This window comes from Rhinopithecus bieti, unplaced genomic scaffold, assembly GCF_001698545.2.
Source record: "Rhinopithecus bieti isolate Rb0 unplaced genomic scaffold, ASM169854v2 scaffold_14665, whole genome shotgun sequence".
Lineage (NCBI taxonomy): Eukaryota > Metazoa > Chordata > Mammalia > Primates > Cercopithecidae > Rhinopithecus > Rhinopithecus bieti.
This window is the reverse complement of record NW_016808467.1, coordinates 117128-142671: the sequence shown is the minus strand read 5'-3', so window position 1 is coordinate 142671 and position 25544 is coordinate 117128. Positions and strand designations below refer to the sequence as shown.

Sequence of the window (25544 nt, the reverse complement as noted above, 5' to 3'; positions counted from 1 at the left end):
TCAGGGTATTCCTTCCCAACACTTGAGAATGGTGGCTGCTAATGCCTCACAGATCCCCTAGCCTTGTTACTCCCCTGGCTGTGTCCTACATGGAAACTTGTTGACTCAGCTAAAGTTACACTCCTCCCTGGGAGGAGCCCACTTCTAATGACTAATAAATAAGTGAATACAAAGGCTTGGCCCCTTGCCTAAATTGAAGGTAACTCTGAAAGGCCAGCCAAGCTTCACAGTACCCAGTAGTATCGGCTGAGACTTGTTGCCACTGCAGGGCAGTTCATCTTCTCCCTCTGCTCAGTTCTGCTGAGTCACTCCACCCCATAGCTGTTTTTCCCAAGGGTACTTCCTAATAAGTTTCCTCCCAGTATATCTCACTCTCAGAGTTTGGGAACCAGGGAACTGGTCCCTTAACACTCTTTAGAAAGTTGGTATAATTTCAAACTTGCATCGAGTAGGGAATTCTGAGGTAAAAGAAACCGAGTGAGGAGAGAATGTTTAGCAACTTAAACTGTCTGTAATTATTATAATATGAAATGTTATATATTCACTTCTTATGCACTTATGTGGTGACACGCAGGTCCGCCTGCGCCTTGGCAGGTATTTATGACATCATGTGTGGGATCAACTGGTATAATAAACTCAATTGCATACTTTTATTTGAACAGCTAGACACATACTAATAGAATTCACACACACACACACACACACACATACACACAGTACAGAGCTACCACATTCTTAACTACTGAAACACTTTGCAATAAGTTCAAATGTATGTGTTACAAAGTTGTTAGGAAATTCTTTTTTTCTTAAGTCAAGACAAAAAGTAACTTGTCTGCATAAAATAATATATCACAAATCCGATGCGTTAAAATTTAGTATTTAATGCCTCCAAATATAAATGTTTAATTTTTTGATAGTTAAACATGATTTTAAGACAAATAAATTGGAACCAAACCTTTTATGGAACCCAAAAGTACCAAACTCTAGTCTTCCGTTTAACAAAACTATTGCTCGGAAATTTTATTAACTCCATATCAGAATTTTAAAATATGTATGTTATATTGGCATTGTCTCTAGTAAAAGGAGACTCTTTTTCTCAAGTTCAATGTTGTAAACATAAATTCACATGTGGTGTAAATCATAGGCTCTCCTATTTTAAAAGGTGCCAAAGACGTGTGTTTATTCTCATCATTGACATGCAAAGGTGTTTTTATACAATGCAGTTCATTTTAAAAGCATGATACAGGCTGGGGGCGGTGGCTCAAGCCTGTAATCCCAGCACTTCGGGAGGCCGAGACGGGCGGATCACGAGGTCAGGAGATCGTCCTAACACGGTGAAACCTCGTCTCTACTAAAATACAAAAAAACTAGCCAGGAGAGGTGGCGGGAGCCTGTAGTCCCAGCTACTCGGGAGGCTGAGGCAGGAGAATAGCGTAAACCCGGGAGGCGGAGCTTGCAGTGAGCTGAGATCCGGCCTACTGCACTCCAGCCTTGGCGACAGAGCGAGGATCCGCCTCAAAAAAATAAAATAAAATAAAATAAAATAAAATAAAATAAAATAAAAGCATGATATAAAACAGGATGTAATATATTATTCTAACCTATATGCACCTATCTTTGTAAAATAAAATATATATAATATATTGAAAATAACATATACAAAACATCTCATTCAGTAACTAAGTCCTACCCATTCTGCATTCCAGTAGTTCTTGAATCCATTCACCCCCCTATTGACACTGCCCTAGTTTAGGCTCCCATTTTCTTTCACCTGGTTTTATTGCAACAGCTTCCCAACTCCTGGCCTACCCTAAACCCATTCTCTATTGCAGGAGTGACTTTTCTGAAGACTAAATCTGATTTTATCTGCTTTTTTGTATAAATCTTTTATCTTCCTACTGGGTAATTGCTTATTTGGTGATTTTTTAAACTTTTAGTTAATATATACTGAGTGAGTTTATGGTTTCAAGAGCTAAACCTGCTTATTGTATTGTGGTTTACTTTTTAGAGAACAATGTAAAAGATAACAAAAATGTTAATTCTGACCCCCCCCAAAAGAAACTTATTTTGTAAAGAATAAGTTTTTGTTCTGTACTTTTTTTAACCTGAAGATCTCCAGATTAAAATGTATGTTTTAAATTATTTTCCTTTTAAAATAATCATAATTCTTTTCATCTTATTTAAGTTTTTATTTCTGGAAAGGTGGTCAGCTACTAGTTGTTAATGAGCCAGCTACCCTGTGGAAAAGTGAAAGAAGAATTTATAAATTATTTCCTTCCCTCCCTATCCCTGGTCTCAAAAGAGTTCCAAGGCCATAAATCAATGATAAGAAGTTTATTTGGATCATACTGCCTGATTAACTGTTTAACAATAATTTAATCTGCATGGATGAGCTAGGCAGTATCTAGGCTAAGAGCTGAAATATGCCTTTTTCTTGTCTCTATGCTATGGCTGGAAAAAAAAATCAACTGATGATGTTTTTTAGTATAGACAGCCTTTTACCATAGAAGGATTAAAATGGGGCAGCTTGAGTATTTGAGATGCAGGAGGGGAACTGCTGTAATCAGAAGTCAGCCCTGGAGAGGAAAAAGCACGGTTTTACAGAACAAGCTTCAGAGTCAGCTAAAATCTGCCATTTGGCTATGAGACCTCTCAAACACGTTAATCCAAGTCCTCTGACCATTGATTTTCTCATGGCTAAAATTAGGATAGTAATGGATGTTACCTTGCAATATCATTATGAGAATTAAGACTCAGGTATTTTAAAACACCTACCCTGGTATATAGAGGGCATTCACTATACGTTAACTATTATTATTTCATTGTTGCTATTACTATTGTTCTTTTGCTTATCTTACTACCGGTAGAAATTAACAGTATTTATAGGTTCTGCTGGCCTGTTTGAGACTAAACCAGGGAGGAAAGATGGGGAAGAAAGTAAAAAATGAGTAAGAGAACATAGGAAAGAAAGAAGATAGTAATAATGAGAAGTGGTAGAATACTACCACGAATTGTCATGGTATTATAGAATATTAATCAAATTTTTCAGGTTGTAATAATAATTTGATTTTTCGGAACATCAGTTTGACTATCATGGTAAAATACTTTAATGCTAGTAACTTAAATGTATTTAGTTTGTTGGAAGGTATTTTTATATGTGGTCTACCCTAGAGTGATATCTTGTTTATGGCTTATAGCTATCTGGTTCAGACACAAGCTGAATTATTTAATACCAACCAAGGAAAAAGAGACAGTTAGCCAATTTGGGTTATTTAGCAAAGGAGTGATTAAGTTACTTGCAAATGAATTGATATTTACTTATCCTTGCATAACATGTAGTATTTGCCTCCATTAAGGGAATGAATAACCCTAGCTTGTACTTCAGTTAAGGATGAAGAGGGAATTAAATGTTTAGCCCAGTTTCCCATCCCTAATTATACTACTAATATTATATTATAGATAAAAGCTTGTAAGAAGTCTAAATTCAAAATGAACCAATATTTTAAAATTTACTAAAATTTCTTTTTTCTTCTCATTTTTTCTTTTTAAGACTGACATCTGGTCCTGAGAACACACTTTTCCATTATGTTGCCTTAGAAACAGTGCAAGGAATCTTTATTACTCCTACCCTTGAAGAGGTGGCACAGCTAAGTGGCTCTATCCACCCTCAGCTAATAAAGAATTTCCATCAGTGTTGTCTTTCCATTCGTGCAGTTTTCCAACAGACATTGGTTGAAGAGGTAGGGCACTGCTATAAATACAGTTTTCCGCCAGTTTCATTTCCAGATCTCTAAGCATTCTATTCTCTAATCAATATGCCCAGCATTGTTTTCATTTAATTAAGTTTTTTTAAATAGTCACTCAATCTAACTTGAGTGCCAAAACATTTATACTCACAGTACTTCAAGGTTTTATTTCATACTGAATTTGATGTCTTGGGTTACTATTTCAGGAAATGGTAGACCTGTGTTTTCTACAGCAAAGCACAATACAGTCATATGTAATGTAAATTAACCTTCCACATTTCATATCTGTGACTCAACCATTACTTGGGTAATAATATCTACCAATTGGTTCCTAAAATAACTTTGATAATTCTTTAAGTATTTAGCCAACAGTATAAGGTATTTTGGAATATAATGGGTTAAGGCAGGGGTCCCCAACCCCCGGGTCACATACCAGTAGCTGTCTGTGGCCTATTAGGAACCAGGCTGCACAGCAGGAGGTGAGTGGCGGGCCAGGAAGTCTTACCACCTGAGCTCTGCCTCCTGTCAGATCAGCAGCGCATAGGAGTGCAAACCCTATTATTGTGAACTGTGCATGTGAGGGATCTAGGCTGTACACTTATGAGAATCTAATGCCTGATGATCCGAGGTAGAACAGTTTCATCTTGAAACGATCCCTCCCCCAGAAATTGGTGTCCGATGCCAAAAAGATTGGGGACCGCTGGGTTAAGATATAGCTGTAGACACAAGACTAATGCAAATTTTTTGGCCTTTGTTTGGTTGATTGCTTGCTTGCTTTTCTATCCAGGATGAAGTTTCATTGACTGTTGTCATCTGTTGAATAAATAATAATGCTGTATACAATTACAATATCAGATCGTTTAAATGGCTGGAAAAGATAGGTGTTGATTTCTTGAAAAGGATAAAACATACAGAGGTTTACTTGTGACATTATACAGCCAAAAAACCTCTCTGAAAATGATTGTAATGTATATAGCAATACATGTGTTAAGGATGCCAAATTTGTGAAGAACTTGGGTTTAAAAGTGGAAGAACATTGGACAAGGAATAAGGAATCCCGGACTGAACCTCACCTCCTCCTGTTTCCTTAGCTATGAAGCTAGTGGGATAGATTTTATCTTCTCTCCAGGCTCATTCAGCAGTAAAATTCTATGTCTTATAGGATTTTTTCTTTGAGTCCTCAGAAATTGTTATTCTGTGTTTGACCATATATTCCTATATGCTTTGGATTCTTATGCTCCTATTTTCCTTTTTAACATAATATAAATGTTATAAAGGAATATTTCATTTACTTATTTGATAATATTTAGTAATATAAATTAGTTTTCCCTATCTTATTTAAACATTGAGGTACCTACTCTGCAGCAGACACTATTCTAGGAGCTTGGGATACAACAGTGGACAAAACAAAGTCCCTTCCTTCATGAAGCCTATTTTCTAATGGAGGAAAGAAAATAATTAGAAAATAGTATGCTAAGAAGAACCAGTGTCAAGCAAAATAAAAGAACATGGTAAGGATGAGAGGTGGGAGTGACTATTTTGAAAGGTCTTTCTAATCATGTCAAGTGATACTTGAACAGAGACCTGAATGAAGAGAGGGAGCAAGCCATGTGGCTCTCTCGGGGCAGAGCTTCCAGCAAGGGGAACAGCAAATGCAAAGCGGCAGAGCATTACTGCCTGAGCTCCGCCTCCTGTAAGGTCAGCTGTGGCATTAGATTCTTATAGGAGTGCAAACCCTACTGTGAACTGTCTATGCAAGGGATCTAGGTTGCCCAGTTCTTATGAGATTCTAATGCCTGATGATCTGAGGTGGAACAGTTTCATCCCGAAATCATCCCCTAGGGGCTGGAAGAGTGCTGGAGCAGACTGAGAAGAGAGTGGAGGAAGAGATCACAAAGGTAGCAGGGCCAGCTTATGCATGGCCAGATAGACTATGATAAGGACTTTGGGCTTTGTTCTGAAAGAGATCATACATTCTTGAACAGTTCTGCCCAAAGAAGGGACATGATCCATAATTTTTTTTAAAGAATCACTCAGGCTACTGTGGGTAGAACAGGAAACAGAATAGCAAGGGTGGAGGCAGGGACCAGTTAGGAGGCTTTCAAAATTCTGAAAGCAAGAAATGATTACAGCTTCTGGATTCTGGATATATTTTGGAGGGCAAAGCAAAAAAATTTGTTGAAGGATTAGATAAAAGCTATGAAGGAAAGAAAAGGATCAAGAATCACTCCACTGTTTGGCCTGAAACTTATAAGAAGTCTTTATAGTCCAAATGAGTCATTGTTTTGCTAATGCTTGTAATCAGTATGAAATTTAGAGATTATGGGTCAAAGGAAGACAAAATGCTGCTTTAAATATATATTTTTTCAATTTATTACAGAATTATCTGTTCATTTAGAACATATTTATTAAGCACCTGCTATGAACCAGGCACTGCTGGTTTTAAAACACACAAAGAAGATTGTATATTGTCTGTGCCCTGGGGAAAAAAGTTTATAATTTTCTATCTTCCACTGTGGAAGACAGGTCTATAAACTGCTAATATAATATAATGCACATACTAATAACATAGGGCTGTGAACAAAGTGTTCCCTAGAAAAGTCAAGGGACACTTTATCCATGAAACCTCCTTTAGGATATGGTATTTAAATATTGAGGAAGAGTAGAAATTTTCCTGCAGATAAGAAGAATGTCATTGCAGGCACTTAAGTATTTGGATCAGCCAATTCAAATTAATCTGTGAAAACATTTTAAAGTACCACTAGTAATACCAGTTAATACTAACAATACTTATTAATTTACAGAAAAGGCAAGGACTAAATAGTGGAGACCGTTCAGATTCCGCAAAGTCGGTGTCTTCTCTTAACCCTGTTAAAGAACATGGTGTGTTGTTTGAATGTTCACCTGGAAACTGGACTGATCAGAAAAAAGCACCACCAGTTATGGCCTACTGGGTAGTAGGGTAAGTGGGAAAAAAAGTATTTGAAAGTAAAGTGTCAGAAAAGTGATAAAGGAGATTAACATTTTAAAATGTAGACATGGAATTTTTAATCTAGCTATAATATTTTAATATATTTTATTTTATTTGCTAAGTATCTCCTTTAAATCCCTCCCAAGTATTTTTCTATTAGAAATTACCTTACAAAATTAAATTTTAGTAATACACTGGAAGAATAATTCCACAGTTTTCTCCTCTTCCCTTTTCCCCTGCTTCGTTCATTTCTTCCCCCTCTCTCCTTTCTTTCGCTCTTTCCATCCTCCCCCTTTTCTTCCCTTCCCCTCTCTCTGCCCTGTGCCACAAGACCATGCCCAATCAGGACCCTGCCCACCTTTGTTTCCATCTCCGGTTTTCCCTCCTCTTCCATCCGCTGTGCACCAGCTGCATGAGTACCAATCAAATCTTGTTTCTGCTGTTCCTTCTGTGTGGGATATTCTATCCCTTGACCTTTGCACTTCTGGATCCTTGATATTCAGACCAGTGCTAACAGGTAGGTCATTCTTGTCAGAGAGGATCCATGATCTCTTTCCCTCACCAAAGTGGCTACTCAGTTATTCTCTATATCACTCTTTTATTGTTTATTTTCTTGTCCTTCTCCACTTCCCACCCTCATTACAATGACAGCTTCATGAGGTCAGGAATTGTATCTGTCTTGTCCACCACTGGCACCAGCAACAGTACCTGGCACATAATATAGTCACTTGATAAATATGTGATGGTTGAGTAGGTGAGACTGTGCCTGGCAAAATGTGGAACTGGTGGTGGGGTTGGTGGGTGGTGGGCGGTATGGCAAACACAGAGACATAGTCATTGCCTCTAAGGGCCTTATATCTAGCAAAGGATTATGAAATATGCTCAAATATCTATATATTTATATATCTATATTATATAGATATAGAGAGAAATCCTATATATGTGTGTGTTGTATATACATATATGTAAAATGAATTAGGTGATACAACCAAATGCTATAGGAATTCTGAGGAGGGGGCAAAATCTAATGAACAAAGACCCAAACAATGGAAATTATACAGCACAGCAGTGAGCAGACTGGTTTGCCAGGATGGTAGAGGAATGACATATACAAAGATTAAGTGAAAGATCAAGTTGGGAACCTAAGTTAGGACCACTGCGGAAGGTTCTTTGAGTTGGAGTAAAGGTTGGTGGAGGAAAGGGCACAGAATTAGTTGGGAGTGGGGGTAGTGGACATGTACCAGGTAGTATTAAGCTGTATGACAGATACTTTACAGACATTATCCAAAGCAGAAATTCCCATATGCTGGTCCATGGGATTTAGAATCACCTGAATCACTTGTTAAAATCTGAGATGCCTGGGCCCCAGATCTACTAAATCAAAATCTATGAGAGTGGGAATCTGTATTTTTAGTAAGCTCCCTTGTGATTATCATATGAACCCGGCTTGGGAACATCAGTGTAAGCTTAATTCCATGTAGTTGTACTACTGGAAGATTAAACTGGGAGCAGCCAATGGAATGATGTGCACATGAGAGAGACTAGAAATGAGAAGACCAGTTAGGCACACATATAGCTGTTCAGTGGAGTGTTAACTATGTTCATGACTATAGAAATAGAAAGAATCAAAAGGTATTGAATTATGATAATGCAGATTTATGCAGAACAGAAATTTAAGAAAATCAGACAGAATTATCTCCAGTTTAAATAGATCAATTTATATAAATCAGTATTGATTAGATTCAAATTTTAACTCTTTAAGAAAATCAAATAAAATTTCAATGTTAATTCCAATTCAGTTGTTTGCCAAAAAAAGCTACCATATATTTAATGTTTTAATAAAAATTAAACATTAGAAAGTAAAGAGCAATAAAATATTTAATAACTATTGTGCCTATGATGCTAGTGCTATTGCCTTTATTGTAATAACTAGATTTACTATTTAAAAACTTAGTGGTATCATAATACATATTGATAAAATAGGATTATTACACTCCAGAGCAATAAAAACTAATTGTCCTAAGGCATATATTATTTATTTAGAAATAAATCTAGCTGCTTTCTCCCTAGTATAGATTTAGATTTGTGGATTTTAAATTTACTACTGATACTTTCAGAAACAAAATTAAATGAATTGGACAGTTAAGAGTTTTGTTGTTGGTGGTGGTGGTGTTTTAATTTCTGAAATGGGTGTGTTCTTTTCTTCTGCAGGAGACTTTTTCTTCATCCAAAACCTCAAGAACTTTATGTCTGTTTTCATGACTCAGTCACAGAAATTGCCATTGAAATAGCTTTTAAATTGTTCTTTGGGTTAACCTTGTAGCCGTGCTTTCTTGATGTGTAGAAATACGTGCATAGAGGATTAAACACTGTCAGAATTGCTGAAATCAATACACAAAGAGATAAAATTTAGCTTCTTTTTACTTTTCAATATTGAACATAATATTGTTAAATATTGAGATGAAATGCTGTTGGATTTGATACATTAAATCTTAATGTAATATTGTAAGACTTTTGAGAATATACTTGATCAAAATATGAAAGAAGGGATTGTTAACTTATTGCTATTTTGATATATAATGTTAATTTATTGACTAGTTTGAAATAATGTGAAGTGTTTTTTATATAAGATTAATATAGGAAATTACTCTTGAAAACTATCCAATTTGTTGTTTGTTTTTCTCAAAATTCATACTGATATCTGGTGAAACAATTTTGATTGGGAGGGAAGTGACCAGGTGCTGTAGCTGAGTAGTGCTATGACCATGAGCAAGTTTTTGTACCTCTTTAAGCTCAGAGTTTTCATGTAAAATGAGATGATTGCATTGAGGTTTCAAAAGTCCCTCTTAAGTAAAATGTGCTTTTATTTTATTTTAGTTTTAGTTTTAGTTCTGGGGTACATGTGCGGGATGTTCAGGTTTGTTACATAGGTAAACATATGCCATGGCGGTTTGCTCCACCTATCAACCTGTCACCTAGGTATTAAGCCTAGCATGCATTGGCTATTTTCCTTAATACTCTCCCTACCCCCACAACAGGCCCTGGTGTGTGTTCTTCCCCTCCCTTTGTCCATGTGTTCTCATGGTCAGCTCCCACTTATAAGTGAGAACCTACATTGTTTGGTTTTCTGTCCCTGCGTTAGTTTGCTGAGGATAATGGCTTCCAGCTTCATCCATGTCCCTGCAAAAGACATGATCTCATTCCCTTTTGTGGCTGCATAGTATTCCATGGTGTATATGTACCACATTTTCTTTATCCAGTCTATTGTTGATGGACATTTGGGTTGATTCCATGTCTTTGCTACTGTAAATAGTGCTGTAATAAACATACATGTACATGTATCTTTATAGTAGAATGATTTATATTCCTTTGAGTATAAATCCAGTAATGGGATTGCTGGGTCAAATGGCATTTCTGGTTCTAGATCTTTGAAGAATCACCACACTGTCGTCCACAATGGTTGAACTAATTTACATTCCCAACAGTGTAAAAGCATTCCTATTCCCCCACAACCTTGCCAGCATCTGTTATTTCTTGACTTTTTAATAATGGCCACTCTGACTGGTGTGAGATGGTATCTCATTGTGGTTTTGATTTGCATTTCTCTAACAATCAGTGATATTGTGCTTTTTTTTCATATGTTTGTTGGCTGCATGAATGTCTTCTTTTGGGATGTGTCTGTTCATGTCCTTTGCCCAGTTTTTAATGTGGTTTTTTTGTTGTTGTTGTTGTAAATTTGTTTGAGTTCCTTATAGAGTCTGAATATCAGATCATTGTCGGATGGATAGATTGCCAAAATTTTCTCCCACTCTGTAGGTTGCCTGTTCACTCTGATGATAGTTTCTTTTGCTGTGCAGAAGGTCTTTAGTTTAACTAGATCCTATTTGTCAAGTTTTGCTTTTATTGCAATTGCTTTTGTGATTGCATCATGAAATCTTCACCCATGCCTATGCCTTGAATGGTATTGCCTAGATTTTCTTCTAGGGATTTTATAGTTTTGGGCTTTACATTTAAGCCTTTATTCCATCTTGAGTTAATCTTTGTATAAGGTGTGAGGAATGGGTCCAGTTTCTATTTTCTGCATATGGATAGCCAGTTCTCCCAGCGCCATTTATTAAATAAGGAATCCTTTCCTCGTTGCTTGTTTTTCTCAGGTTTGTTGAAGATCACATGGTTGTAGATGTGCAATCTTATTTCTGAGTTCTCTATTCTGTTCCATTGGTCTATGTGTCAGTTTTTGTACCAGTACCATGCTGTTTTGGTTATTGTAGCCTTACAGTACAGTTTGAAGTCTGGTAGTGTGATGCTTCCAGCTTTGGTCTTTTGGCTTAGGATTGCCTTGGCTATACAGGCTCTTTTTTTTGGTTCCATATGAATTTTAAAATAGTTTTTTTCTAATTCTGTGAAGAATAACAATGGTAGTTTAATGGGAATAACATTGACTCTATGAATTACTTTGGGCAGTATGGCTATTTTCATGATATTGATTCTTCCTGTCTATGAGTATGGAATATTTTTCCATTTGTTTGTGTCCTCTCTGGTTTCCTTGAGCAGTGGTTTGTGTTCTCCTTAAAGAGGTCCTTCACTTCCCTTGTTAGCTGTATTCCTAGGTATTTCATTCTCTTTGAAGCAGTTGTGAGTAGGAGTTCATTCATGATTTGGATCTCTGCTTGCCTGTTGGTGTATAGGAATGCTGGTGACTTCTGCACAATGATTTTGTACCTTGAGACTTTGCTGAAGTTGCTTATCAGCTTAAGAAGCTTTTGGGTTGAGACAATGGGGTTTTCAAGATACAGGATGTACTCTGCAAACAAAGATATTTTGACTTCCTCTCTTCCTGTTTGAATACCCTTTATTTCATTCTCTTGCCTGATTGCCCTGGCCAGAACTTCCAATACTATGTTGAATAGTGGTGAAAGAGGGCATCCTTGTCTTGTGCTGGTTTTCAAGGGGAATGCTTCCAGCTTTTGCCCATTCAGTATGATATTGGCTGTGAGTCTGTCATAAGTGGCTCTTATTATTTTGAAGTATGTTCCTTCAATACCTAGTTTATTGAGAGTTTTTAACATGAAGGGATGTTGAATTTTATTGAAGGCCTTTTCTGCATCTATTGAGATAATCATGTGGTTTTTGTCTTTAGTTCTGTTTGTGTGATGAATTACGTTTATTGATTTGCATATGTTGAACCAGCCTCACATCCCGGGAATGAAGCCAACTTGATCGTGGTGGATAAGCTTTTTGATGTGTTGCTGGATTCAGTTTGCCAGTATTTTATTGAGAATTTTTGCATTGATGTTCATTAGGGATATTGGCCTGAAGTTTTCTTTTTTTGTTGTATCTCTGCCAGATTTTGATATCAGGATGATGCTCATAGAATGAGTTAGGGAGGAGTTCCTCCTTTTCAGTTATTTGGAATAGTTTCAGAAGAAGTGGTATCAGCTTCTCTTTGTATTTCTGGTAGAATTCAGCTGTAGATCCTTCTGGTCCTGGGCTTTTTTTGGTTTGTAGCCTATTAATTACTGTCTCAATTTCAGGACTTTTTATTGGTCTATTCAGCAATTCAGCTTCTTCCTGGTTCAGTTTTGGGAGGGTGTTTGTGTCCAGAAATTTATCCATTTCTTCTAGATTTTTGAGTTTATTTGCACAGAGCTGTTATAGTATTCTCTGATGGTTGTTTATATTTCTGTGGGATCAGTGGTAATATCCCCTTTATCATTTTTTATTGTGTCTATTTGATTCTTCTCTCTTTTCTTCTTTATTAGTCTGGCTAATGGTCTATTTTGTTAATCTTTTCCAAAAAAAAAAACCCCACCCCCGGATTCATTTATTTTTTGAAGGGTTTTTCATGTCTCTAGCTCCTTCATTTCCACTCTGATCTTGGTTATTTCTTGTCTTCTGCTGGTTTTCGGGTTTGTTTGCTCTTGGTTCACTAGTTCTTTTAGTTGCGATACTAGGGTGTCGATTTGAGATCCTTCCAGCTTTTTGATGTGGGCATTTAGTGCTATAAATTTCCCTCTTAACACTGCTTTAGCTGCACCCCAGAGATTCTGGTACATTATCTCTTTGTTTTCATTGGTTTCAAAGAACTTCTTGATTTCTCTCTTAATTTCATTATTTACCCAGGGGTCATTCAGGAGCAGGTTGTTCAGTTTCCATGTAGTTGTGTGGTTTTGAGTGAGTTTCTTACTCTTGAGTTCCAATTTGATTGCACTGTGGTCTGAGAGACTTTGTTATTATTTCAGTTCGTTTGCATTTGCTGAGGAGTGATTTACTTCTAATTGCATGATCAATTTTAGAGTAAGTGCCATGTGGCGCCAAGAAGAATGTATATTATGTTGTTTGGGGGTGGAGAGATCTGTAGATATTTATCAGGTCTCACTTGATCCAGAGCTGAGTTCAAGTCCTGAATATCTTTGTTCATTTTCTGTCTCAATGATCTAATATTGACAGTGGGGTATTAAAGTCTCCCACTATTATTGTGTGGAAATCTAAGTCTCTTTGTGGGTCTCTAAGAACTTGTGTTATGAATCTGGATGCTCCTATATTGGGTGCATATATATTTAGGATAGTTAGCTCTTCTTGTTGAATTGACCCCTTTACCAATATGTAATGCCTTTCTTTCTCTTTTTTTTAATCTTCGTTGGTTTAAAGTCTTTGTCAGACTTTAGTCAGAAACAAGTATTGCAACCTGTCCTTTTTTCTGTTTTCCTTTTGCTTGGTAGATTTTCCTCCATCCTTTTCAGTCTGTGTGTGTCCTTGCATGTGAAATGGGTCTCTTGAATACAGCACACTGATGGATTTTGACTGTTTATCCAGCTTGCCACTCTGCGTCTTTTATTTGGGGTATTTAGTGCATTTACATTTAAGGTTAATATTGTTATGTGTGAATTTTATTCTGACATTATGATACTAGTTGGTTATTTTGCAGACTTTTTTTTTTTTTTTTTTTTTTTTTTTTGCTTCATAGTGTTACTGATCTGTGTATTTCAGTGTTTTTTATAGTGGCTGGTAACAGTTTTTCCTTTCCATATTTAGTGCTTTCTTCAGGAGCACTTGCAAAGCAGGCCTAGTGGTGACAAATTCCCTCAGCATTTGCTTGTCTGAAAAAGATTTTATTTCTTCTTCACTTATGAAGCTTAGTGCAGCCAGATATGAAATTCTAGGTTGGAAATTCTTTAAGAATGTTGAAAATTGGCCCCCAACCTCTTCTGGCTTATAAGGTTTCTGCTGAGAGGTCTGCTGTTAGTCTGATGGGCTTCCCTTTATAAGTGACCTGGCCCTTCTCTCTGACTGCCCTAAACATGTTGGGCATGATGGATGATTGACATTCATCCATCTCAGCCTCAGCCCAGGTCTGTGCCCTTGCTGGAGACATGTTGCAATCTTTTGGAGAAGAGGCATTTTGACTTTCTGAGTTTTCCATATCTTTGCATTCTTTCTCATCTTCATGGGTTTATCTACCTTTGATGTTTGAGGCTGCTGACTTTTGGATGGGGTTTTTGTGGTGTCTTTTTCGTTGATGTTGTTGCACTCTGTTTTTCTTTTAGCAGTCAGACCCCTCTTCTGTAGGGCTGCTGCTGTTTGCCTGGGGTCCAATCTAGCCCCTATTTGCCTGGGTCTCTCGCATGCCCGGAGATATCACCAGCAGAGGCTGTAGACCAGAAAAGATGGCAGCCTGCTCCTTCCTCTGGGAGCTCTGTCCCAGAGGGGCACTGGCCTAATGCTAACCAGAAAGCTCCTGTATGAAGTGTCTGGAGACTCCTGTTGGGAGGTCTCAGTCAGGAGGAGCAGGGTCAGAGATCCACTTAAATAAGCAGTTTGTCTGCCCCTTGACAGGGTGGGTGTGCTACACTGAGGGGAATCCCCCTCATCTGGGCTGCCTTGACTCTCCAGAGCCAGCAGGCAGAAAAGACTAAGATCACTGATCCATGTGCAGCCATCCCTCCTCCTAGGGGCTCCTCTCAGAGTTATCAGTGTTTTGTCCATAAACCCCTGGCTGAGGATGCTGAGATTCTCACAGGGAAGCCCTGTCCAGTGAAGAGGAGTGAATCCGGGTCCCACACCATCTCACCAGCGCCAGCAGCAAGGGAAACTGGCCAATTGGAGCTGCAGTGATGGTGGGCTTCCCTACCTCCTTCCACCACCTCCTCCCCCACTTCCAGAATTCAGTCTTCTTAGGCAGTTTCTAGCCGGCAGGGGAGGATTCCAAGCCAGTGGGTTTTAGCTTATGGAGTTCTGTGAGAGCAAGGCTGCTTGGCTGCCTGGCTTCAGCCCCCTCCCCATGAGAGTGGACAGAACTCCTGTCTCACGGGAGTTCCCAGAACCAGAATATGCAAATACTCCAGTGTCTCAGTGCTTACTCAAAGTGGCTGCCCACCCAAGCACAGCTTTGTGCTTGGGACCCAAAGCTCCGGTAGCATGATCTAAAGGTAGCAACCTTTAGATCAGGGGACCTCCTGATCTAAAGGTTGCAAGGATCTGTGGGAAAAGCCTGGTTTTCAGGAAGGGGAAGCAAAATCCTTTACCATCTCCCTTGGCTGGAGGAGGGAGTTGCCTTTGCCGTGTGCAGCTTCCAGATGGGGTCTTGCTCCACCCTGTTTTTGCTCACTCTCCGTGGGTCAGGCCAGCCACCTAGTCAGTCCCAATAAGAGAACTTTGGTACCTCAATTGAAGATGCAGAGTTCACTCGCAGTTTTCTTCCTTCTCGGTGGGAGCTGCAGAGCAGCGCTGCCTCTCTCTGACCATCTTGGCTCTCTGTTCACTTTTTTTTTTTTTTTTTTTGCTTCTTGCATATTGGTCACCTCCTAAATTAGTAATGTCCAAGTACTTATTCCTTATCAAATACTTTTCATTAATTTAACCCAGTACATACCTCACTGTGGGGAAAGGGGGGGAAGATGAAAATTAAACTTACTTTTTATTTATTTGATTCTCTTTAAGTTTCAGGTAAGCTCGATTTTGACTAAGATATATATATATGTGTGTATTTTTTTTAACTATTTGTCAACTTTCATTGTTTTTGTTTTTGTTAAAATATATTCAGCAGCTGGGCTTGGTGGCTCATGCCTGTAATCTCAACACTTTGGGAGGTGGAGGCAGGTGGATCACTTGAGTCCAGGAGTTCAAAAGCAGCCTGGGCAACATAGCAAAAACTCTGTCTCTACAAAAAAATACAAAAATTAGCTGGGTGTGGTAGCACTCTCTTGTAACAGTCCCAGATACTTGGGAGGCTGAGGTGGGAGGATCACTTGAGCTCAGTCAGTTGAGGCAGCAGTGAGTTACGATCATGCCACTGCACTCTAGCCTGGGCAACACAGTGAAACCCTGCCTCAAAAAAAAAAAAAAAAAATCACATTGCAGTATATTACACATGCAATTTATATACTTCATGAATTTTAGGAAAGCTGCATGTAAATCTTTTTTTTAAACTAAATCATGTTAAAGACACTCAAAAAGTTAACTGAAATTCTACGGTGACTTCTTTTATAAAATACTAATTTTTGGCCGGGTGCGGTGGTGGCTCACACCTGTAATCCCAGCGCTTTGGGAGGCCAAGGCAGGCGGATCATGAGGTCAAGAATTTGAGACCAGCCTGACCAACATGGTGAAACCCCATCTCTACAAAAAATACAAAAATTAGCTGGGCGTGGTGGTGCACGCCTGTAATCTCAGCTACTTAGGAGGCTGAGGCAGGAGACTCACTTGAACCCAGGAGGCGGAGGTTGCAGTGAGCCGAGATCACGCCACTGCACTTCTGCCTGGGGGACAGAGCGAGACTCCATCTCAAATATATGTATATACTAATTTTTATCTTAGAAATATAGATCATTATGCATTGGGTTTTTTCAAAAAGGGGAACACTTTAGTGAACAATAGTTTACTTGACCTTTAGTTGGAAAAGAAAACTAATGGTGGATAATTTTCTTTGGCTATGAGAATTTGGTAGATTGAGAGAAAGGAAGATCAATACTGCATTTTTACTTGACATTTAACCTTTAGATCCTCCTAGAGGTTCGATGCCCCCAAGACATTCCAACACTGAGCTGTTTCTTCTTCAGGTCTTAAGCTTTGAAGACAAGCTATACCAGAACATCTAAAATTGGTCTCTGTATTTTTCCGTCTTAAACATGAGCTATCCAGCTTAATCAAAACTAACTGCAAAACAGTGGGTGTACTGTTTGAGTCATTTGGTCTTAAAAGAATCACTATTATCACTCTGTCATACTTTCAGAGATTTTCACCTAAGCATTTAAGTTGCAAACCACTACATATTTGTCCCATTAGTGACTAGTGGGCCTTAATTTTGGCATTCAAATTAGGGTAAAAAACCTTGGTTCTTGAAACGCTATAGAAAATAGATTGACACCAGGCACAGTTGCTCACACCTGTAACCCCAGCACTTTCGGAGGCTGAGGCAGGCGGATCACTTGAGGTCAGAAGTTTGAGACCAGCCTGGTCAACATGGTGAAACCCAGTCTCTACTAAAAATACAAAAAAAAAAAAAAAAAAATAGCCAGGCATGGTGGCAGGTGCCTGAAGTCCCAGCTACATGGGAGGCTGAGGCAGGAGAATTACTTGAACCCGGGAGGTAAAGGCTGCAGTAAGCCTAGCTCATGCCACTGCCACTCCAGTCTGGGCAACAGAACAAGGCTCTGTTTAAAAAAAAAAAAAAAAAAGAGCTTGAAATATCCTCCCCTTAAGATCACAATATTGTCACATGCTACCATTTGACCCACAACTGCTGTCTTAGGACTGCTTATTTACATATATATGAATTAAGACACTTTGGTCAAAACAATTTATTAAATGTCTTAAATTTCTGGAAATGTCCCTGAAAATACCATGAACTACTTCTAATACTGATAATTATGAATAAATGTAGCTGTTGATCACCTCAGATTTTCATACAAACTGAACTAAGATAGGGTTTAATCATAGGGTACTTTTTGTTTCATTTAATGAAATTTTGATGTGTTGAACTGCTTTCCTGGTGTCAGAGAAACATGAGACCATCGCTTAATATTGGAAATAAAAAGGCAGAGCAGACTACTGATCTTAATAAAAAGAAAATTATTTGCTGTATCATAGATGTGCACTGTAATTTCCATGTTAAAGAGGCACTACATTTTTAGGAAATAAAATCACACATCTTATTTTTTCATTTCTAAATGGATACTGAACTAAGCTTTTTAGGCAAACGTAGCTGCCTATTTTCCAAATATGTTCAGAATCACATCTGAAACATCAAACTGATTATCAGACAATAAAGTGCCTATTACTTTATTAAATAAAGGGGGACAAGATGATAGTGCAGATATCCTAGAAATATGCTTTAGAAGACACAGAAACATTGTTAAGTTGAATTTTATTAGTATCATGCAAATGTTCCCTTCCACCACCGACTATTAATGTGAAAAATTATATATAGCTAGCATTTTTTAAAATATCAAATTCTGTCTCATCATGTTTTAGCCCCCAAAAATTACATTTTAGACTCTTACTTTCTCTCCCTCTCCCCTTTCTTTAGTTCTTGTTTGTTTTTGTCTTGCCAGAGAAGTGTAGCTAGTAAGGGAATGTTTCTTATTTGTGCCAAGGGACCATTGATGATGCTGTATAATGGCAAGATAGTATTTTGTAATACCTGCTTTTTTATATTTCTAATACAAATGAGCAAAGCTGTGAAACCAATTTACTAGGTTTTTCTGCTTTGAACATTATTGTACTTGTTAATTCTTTCTAAACAGTGCCTGGCACATATTGCTTGCTATAAAAGTGTTAGCTGCTACTGCTACCATTTATTATTATTATTAAATATCCATTGGTTGAAAACCAAGTAGTCAGCTAAATCATACCTGCTACTGTACAAAATGTTGGGAAAAGCTGAGAAAATCATTTATCAATAAACAGTTTTGAGAACAAGAATTTATACTTTGGATATTTTTAAATTATTAAATGTTATTGAAACTTTATGCACCAAAACTGTATGAAATAATTTTGCAGAGTTGTGTTTCTATATTCTATGTAATTAAAGCTATTTTTATACTATATTGATAGTTTTAAATAAAACTGATTTGGAGGTTTGTTTGCAGTTGTATTGCCTTTTCATGCATTCATCCAACATGTATTTATTGCATATCTACCCTGTGTCAAGCACTGATCTGGATGCAGAGGCTATAGCAATGAATAAAAGAGCTAAAAATTCCTGCCCTCGTGGAGTTTATGTTCCAGTGGGAGAGGCATACCACAGACAAGATAAGTAAGTAAAATATGTAAATGCTGAGAGAAAAAATCATGAAGCAAGAGAAGGGGATATAAGATGTGGCAGACAGGGTGACCAAGGAAAGGGTTGCTGAGGTGACTGCAGACCTGAAGTGAGGAAATTAATCATGCTGATTTCTTCGGAGAGCAAAGTGAACAGAACAAAGGTCCAGAGACTACACTTTTAATTTTAACATAAATTACTAGAATTTTTTTTTCCTTCCCTTATCAGTAAGTAAAATCAATGCAGTAAATTACTCATTTTCAGCTCCGACCTATTGAAGAGTTGATTTAGTGCTCTTAACAAGGTTAAAAAGCTATTGGGCACGGTGGCTTACTACTGTAATCCCAGCACTTTGAAAGGCTGAGGCGGAAGGAATGCTTGAGTCCATGAGTTCAAGACAAGCTTGGGTTTGTCTTGATAGGGAGACCCCATCTCCACAAAAAATTTAAAAAATTAGCTGGATATGGTGGTCTTTGCCTGTAGTCCTAGCTACTTGGGAGGCTGAGGTGGGAGAATCACATGAGCCCAGGATTTCAAGGCTTCAGTGTGCCATGATCTTGCCATTGCACTCCAGTCTGGGTTCAGAGTGAGACTCCATCTCAACAAAAAGTTTTTTAAAAGGTTACAAAGCTACATTTCTAAGTTGATACTTTAACTTTTGTCTATCTTCTACCGATGAATACATGTCAGAAATAAGCTTGATACCATAAAGGAGTACGATACAAACATTGGCAACTATCAAATCAAATATTAGAGGAGGGTAGAAAGAGAAAATTGCCCTGGGGAGCGGCAGAACACTTCCTTTCTGTCCTCGGAGATGGTTCCTTTGACCTTTCTTGGCATCTTAAAAAGACACTCTTACCTGTAGTGATTCAAGTAATTTCTCCCTTAAATTTCCCCCATGTGCCTGATAAAGCTTCAAATTCCCTTGAAGGAGAGTGAAACCTTTCATTTTTCAGATGTTTGCTAATAAAAATCCAATTGTTTATTGAATTTACAATGAATTTGACAAAGGATTTTGAAGTCAATGCAATGGAAAGACTTTTGTTTAAGCCTAGGAATTAATGCTTTAGACACATTAATCTGGCTGCTGCGTGTGAAAGAGAGAAACAGAGATTTGAGTTGAAAAACCCAGTTAAGAGCTGAATAAGCCGGTCGGGTGCGGTAGCTCACGCCTGTAATCCCAGCACTTTGGGAGGCCGAGGCGGGTGGATCACTTGAGGTCAGGAGTTTGAGACCACCTTGGCCAACATGATGAAACCCTGTCTCCACTAAAAATACAAAACTTAGCTGGGTGTTATGGTGGATGCCTATAATCCCAGCTATTTGGGAGGCAGAGGCAGGAGAATTGCTTGAAACCTGGGTTTCAGTGAGCCAATATTGCACCACTGAATTCCAGCCTGGGCAACAGAGCAAGACTCTGTCTCAAAAAAAAGTTGAATAAGCCACCATGGAAAGGAAGTAGCACCAAACATATGATATCAGTAAGACTTGCCAATTGATTTTATGTGAGGTAATCAAATTATTGACAACATTCCTGGTCTGGAATCCTGACCTAAATGGTTTTTTACTAGTGACAAATACTAGTAGAAGGGTTGTAACACACTTAAGACAAAGGAAAAATTAGAACCTAACATTCAAAAAAAGCTAAAAACTCATCTCACATTTTATAGATGTGTTGTAAGGTTCTGCAGGTCCTACAGAGTAAGAGGTGATAAGATGGGATCTCCATTTATTTAAAACCACCAAACAAGCTATAAAAAGAGACATATTAAATGTTACTATAGAAGGATCTCCACGATATATTAAGTGAAAAAAGTGAGGTGGAAGAAAAAGACAAATGTTATGTACAGGCTAGATGTACCTCTACTGAGTATTTTTGCCGAAAGAAGTCAAACCTGAATCTGGCAACCGCCTCTAAATGAGTTCTCAAAGTGCAGTTTGGAAAACCTCTCTGTGTCACGGAGACAGGAACACCATGAGGTCAAAGGTATTTTCTTAAATGATACTATTATTTGCCTTTTTCACTTTCATTCTGTCCTGAATAAACTGGAGTTTTCAGTGGCTACATATGTGATATTGCAACAGACTGAATGCAAAAGCAGTAATGTGAATCTAGCTGTCTTTTATTAAGCCAGACATTAGAGATTCAAAAATATAAAACAATACTAATTTTCTACTACATTTTTTATTTAAAAGTCTTACTTATACTATCCTGTAATGGATTATTTTATTTTAAATGAATTAAATGTTTTAAATTGTATTTTAATTTCTGAGTAGTAAATGTCAATATACATAACAAAAACAGAAGCTTCATTGTGTCTTCAATAATTTTTTTTAAGAGACGGGGTCCTGCTCTGTTGCCCAGGCTGGAGTGCAGTGGTGAGATCATAGCTCACTGCAGTCTCCAACTCCTGGGATCAAGCAATCCTCCTGTCTTAGCCTCCTGAGTAGCTATACTTAGGACTACAGGCTTGTGCAGCCATGCCTAGCTTTTTTTTCTTTTTTTTTTTTTTGTAAAGGAGGGGTCTCACTATGTTGCCCAGGCTGGACTTCGCCCAAAGTTTTGGGATTACTGGTTCCTGGCCTTTAATAATTTTTCAGTGAAAAAGAAGGGTCCCACAGTTGAAAAGTTTGTGAACTACTCTTCTAGATAGGTCATTGGCCCTCAACCCTAGAATTAGAATTACTTCAAACATTAGAATTACCTGGAGAATTTAAATACTGATGCCAGGCCTCACTTCTAGACGTCCTGATTTAATGGGCAGGGCCTAATCCCAAGCATCAATTTGAAAAACAAAAAAAAACACCACTCATCCCTTTGAATGTGCAGTCTGGATTGAGAACCACTGCTCTGGATGTTATCAATTTAAATACAATATGAAAAAGAAGAACATGTATTATGCTATGGGGGCATAATCAGCAAAATGACACAGAAAGTGACTAGGCAAAGGATCCCTGCTTAATTAAAGGAACAGATGAAAGCAATTTCCAAGGGAATTTGAAGGATTAACAGGCACATAGGGAGAAATTTAAGGGGAACATTACTTGAATCACACTACAAATAAGACTGTCTTTTTTAAGATGCCAAGAAAGGTCAAAGGAACCATCTCTGGTCAAAGAGAACATAACGGATTAAAGCAGTTAAGAAAGTGAAGGGGATAATATTGGGAACTAAAACTAAATTCTGGCCGGTGGCTCACGCCTGTAATCCCAGCACTTTGGGAGGCCAAGGCAGGTGGCTCACAAGGTCAGGAGATTGAGACCATCCTGGCTAACACGGTGAAACCCCGTCTCTACTAAAAATACAAAATAATTAGTCCGGTGTGGTGGCGGGTGCCTGTAGTCCCAGCTACTCTGGAGGCTGAGCCAGGAGAATGGCGTGAACCTGGGAGGCGGAGGTTGCAGTGAGCCGAGATGGCGCCACTGCACTCCAGCCTGGGTGACAGAGCAGAGACTGTCTCCAAAAAAAATAAACAAATAAAAAATAAAAATAAAAAACTAAATTCTGTTAATCTCATACTGCTGGTTGACTGCTCTGGCCTAGTCTCAGCTACTAAATTTCTTCATACAGAACTGGCTCCACTCACCTTTCCTGCTCCGTGCTCACCACCTCCGGACCCCTCCCTCATCAGAAAACCGAGGCTCCACTAGTAGAAGTGCGTAGGCGTCACCTCGCATCCAGAAGCCACGTGTCAGGAGTCACGTGTCAGGCGTCACGTGTCAGGCGCCTAGTGGCTGGAGGCCGTTGGAGCGCCTGCGCAGCTTTTCCGAACGCCCCAAGCCGGCGCGCAGGTATCCCAGCGTCCCAAGAGCCACTTTCTCGCCAGGACGATGCTACAGCGGTTTTCAGCTTCCCTTCATCGTCGCTCCCACACTCATTTTTAGCCACTGCTGCAGGTTTTATATCCTTCTCCATCATGCATCGTGAGCCGGCGAAGAAGAAGGCAGAAAAGCGGCTGTTTGACGCCTCGTCTTTCGGGAAGGACCTTCTGGCCGGCGGAGTCGCGGCAGCTGTGTCCAAGACAGCGGTGGCGCCCATCGAGCGGGTGAAGCTGCTGCTGCAAGTGCAGGCGTCGTCGAAGCAGATCAGCCCGGAGGCGCGGTACAAAGGCATGGTGGACTGCCTGGTGCGGATTCCTCGCGAGCAGGGTACGTAAAGGCAGGCCGCCCCGTCAGCCTCTCCTGGCGCCCCTGTCAGCTTCCTAGAGAAGTGGGGTGGCTGGGAGGGGCACGATTGTGGGCCCCACAACCATGGCTACAGCTGTCGGTAATGAATTTGCTTCTTACCCTCCCAGAATTTAGTTTCTGAACCTAACAGGCTCTGCTTTCCCAGGGCTGCCTTGGTCCTGACCAAGTCCTGGTACGGGGGAGACCACTGCCTTCTCTTTATCTAATCTGCTGCAGCGCTATTTACACTTTGGTACACCTGTACCAGGTCCAGAAGGAAAGTGGTTGACCTCCCAGGATTGAGGGACATGCCGTTAGGCACTCTGCTATAACTAGTGTTTTAAGTTGCTTAAATATTTGTTAATATAATCACCCCACTATGCTCCAGCATGGGCGACAGAGCGAGACCTTGTCTCAAAAACTGTATGTGTATTTGTTGAAATAGTACGTCTAAGAGAAGTACAAATATGGAAGCACTGGGGCCTCCCAGTACTCTGAAACCTATTAGTGAAAAGAGGTTCTGCTTATTCTTGAACTACTGAAGACCAAGGAGGCACTTCGTTCTGCCCAAAATTCAAGGGGGTGCTAAAACACACACACACACACACACACACAACACAACACATACACACACAAACCCTCAGTCATCAAGATAAAAAGTATTTTAAGGCCAGACGCGGTGGCTCACGCCTATAATCCTAGCACTTTGGAAGGCGGAGGCGGGCAAATCACTTGAGCTCGAGCTCAAGAGTTCTAGATGAGCCTGGCTAACATGGCGAAACCCCGTCTCTACTAAATATACAAAAATTAGCTGGGCGTGGTGGTGCACACCTGTAGTCCCAACTACTTGTGGGACACTGATGCGGGGGTTTCAGGGAGCCCATATCGCGCCACCGCACTCCAGACTGGATGGAGTGAGACCCTGTCTCAAAAAAGCAAAACTTTAGGGTCCTTCCCTTTCCGAAGCCCCTCTCTTTCACTAGCGAGAGAGCTGTTCTCTTTTCTCTTTATTTTGTCTATTAAACCTCCACTCCTAAAAACAGAAGGAAAAAAAAAAAAAAACTTTGAACTATTTTAATACAATCTTTTAAAAAATCAAGTCATGCAAAAAAAATTCATAACTAACACAATATGTACAAGTTTAAAACAAAGATGGGCTCAGTATTACCAGCTTTTCTTTTTGCATCAAGTGCTGTCCTTATTTAAAATTTCATTTTTGTTCATCATGGATTTTTTCTATTAACATTGGAATGATTTAAAGGAATAAATAACAAAAGTGCTTGTGAACCATCGCTGCAAAATGGCTCCCAAGTTAGCTAAAGGGATAAGTTTATCAGATATTTTTTATAATCCACCCATATAGTTGGATTCAATAGAAAAATCTATATGATCTTTTAAGAAGAAATAGACCTATTTATTGTGTAATCTCAACAAGAAATGAAGTGGCTTCAACTCCAGTGCAGACCTTTCTTTTAGTCCTGTTCTAGGGCCAGATACTATCCCATTCAAAAAAGCACCTTGTCGCTAGGAATGCTAGGGATGTGGTTACAACTTTTCCAGACCTGTGGCGTGGAGTATATGGGGTAAGGGGTAGAAACTTAATGCATCATCTGGGAGCTAAGCTCGGATCTTTCATAGTTTACCTCTCTCAACTCTTTCATTTAATTAAAGCAAGCTTCTCATTTCCCCCGAGATTTTTTTCAGGAAAAGCAAGGAACCTGTCTCTTCTTCATTTATATTCTAAGACTTCTGACCGGAAGTAGGGGCCTGTTATTGGCTTTTCTGCTTTAAATATTTTGTCAGGTAAAATGAAGTATTCTGATCAGATAGGGCTGACGAGTGCTAATTTATTTTATATTTTAAATGTTTTTCACAATATTTAAACCTAAACATATTCAGTATGGCTCTTGTAAGTTCATGTCATTCTCAAATGTATCCTGGTCCCTGCTTTCTTTACCTTCCAAGATGAGAGCATCATAAGTAGAACTTGAAGATGTTTTCTGTTATATATAAAGCTTTATGAAGGTACCATGGTATATCCTATGCTAAGAGATCAGTAATTTACAACAAAGATACTATTGCCATCTAGAGGCAATTTTGGAAACTTGTGGGGCAATTTTTTTTTATTTAGCACAAAGATAGAGGGTTGTAATCCTACATTACAATGATATGAAAGGCAAGGGCCAGGGATGTTAAACGTCCTGCTGCTATATCCCAGCCAGTCATACACAGTGAAGATTTATTCTGCAACCTGAATGACTTTTAGATCTCCCCTTGCATATTCGTGTAGCAGTGAAACGTGTTTATGATTCTCTAAGCCTAGAAAGAACTTAACTCTGATTTACTTATAAACACACATTGTCTGGGGCATGGTTTTAGTATACATTGATTCCAG

General features: G+C 38.9%; 2 protein-coding genes across 2 annotated transcripts in view; both read left to right on the top strand.

The window, feature by feature from the left end:
- Nucleotides 1-9642, top strand: part of INTU (inturned planar cell polarity protein) — a 97769-nt gene extending 88127 nt beyond the window's left edge. The window contains exons 14-16 of the mRNA XM_017886736.1: nucleotides 3551-3740; nucleotides 6551-6708; nucleotides 8929-9642. The gene's annotated coding sequence lies outside the window, so the exon portion shown is untranslated. The remainder of the gene's footprint in view (nucleotides 1-3550; nucleotides 3741-6550; nucleotides 6709-8928) is intronic.
- SLC25A31 (solute carrier family 25 member 31) overlaps nucleotides 6622-25544 on the top strand; it is a 51015-nt gene continuing 32092 nt past the window's right edge. Inside the window, exons 1-3 of the mRNA XM_017886737.1 lie at nucleotides 6622-6708; nucleotides 18869-18973; nucleotides 22554-23131. Coding sequence (XP_017742226.1) covers nucleotides 6689-6708; nucleotides 18869-18973; nucleotides 22554-23131 — 703 coding nt within the window. The 5' untranslated portion in view covers nucleotides 6622-6688. The remainder of the gene's footprint in view (nucleotides 6709-18868; nucleotides 18974-22553; nucleotides 23132-25544) is intronic.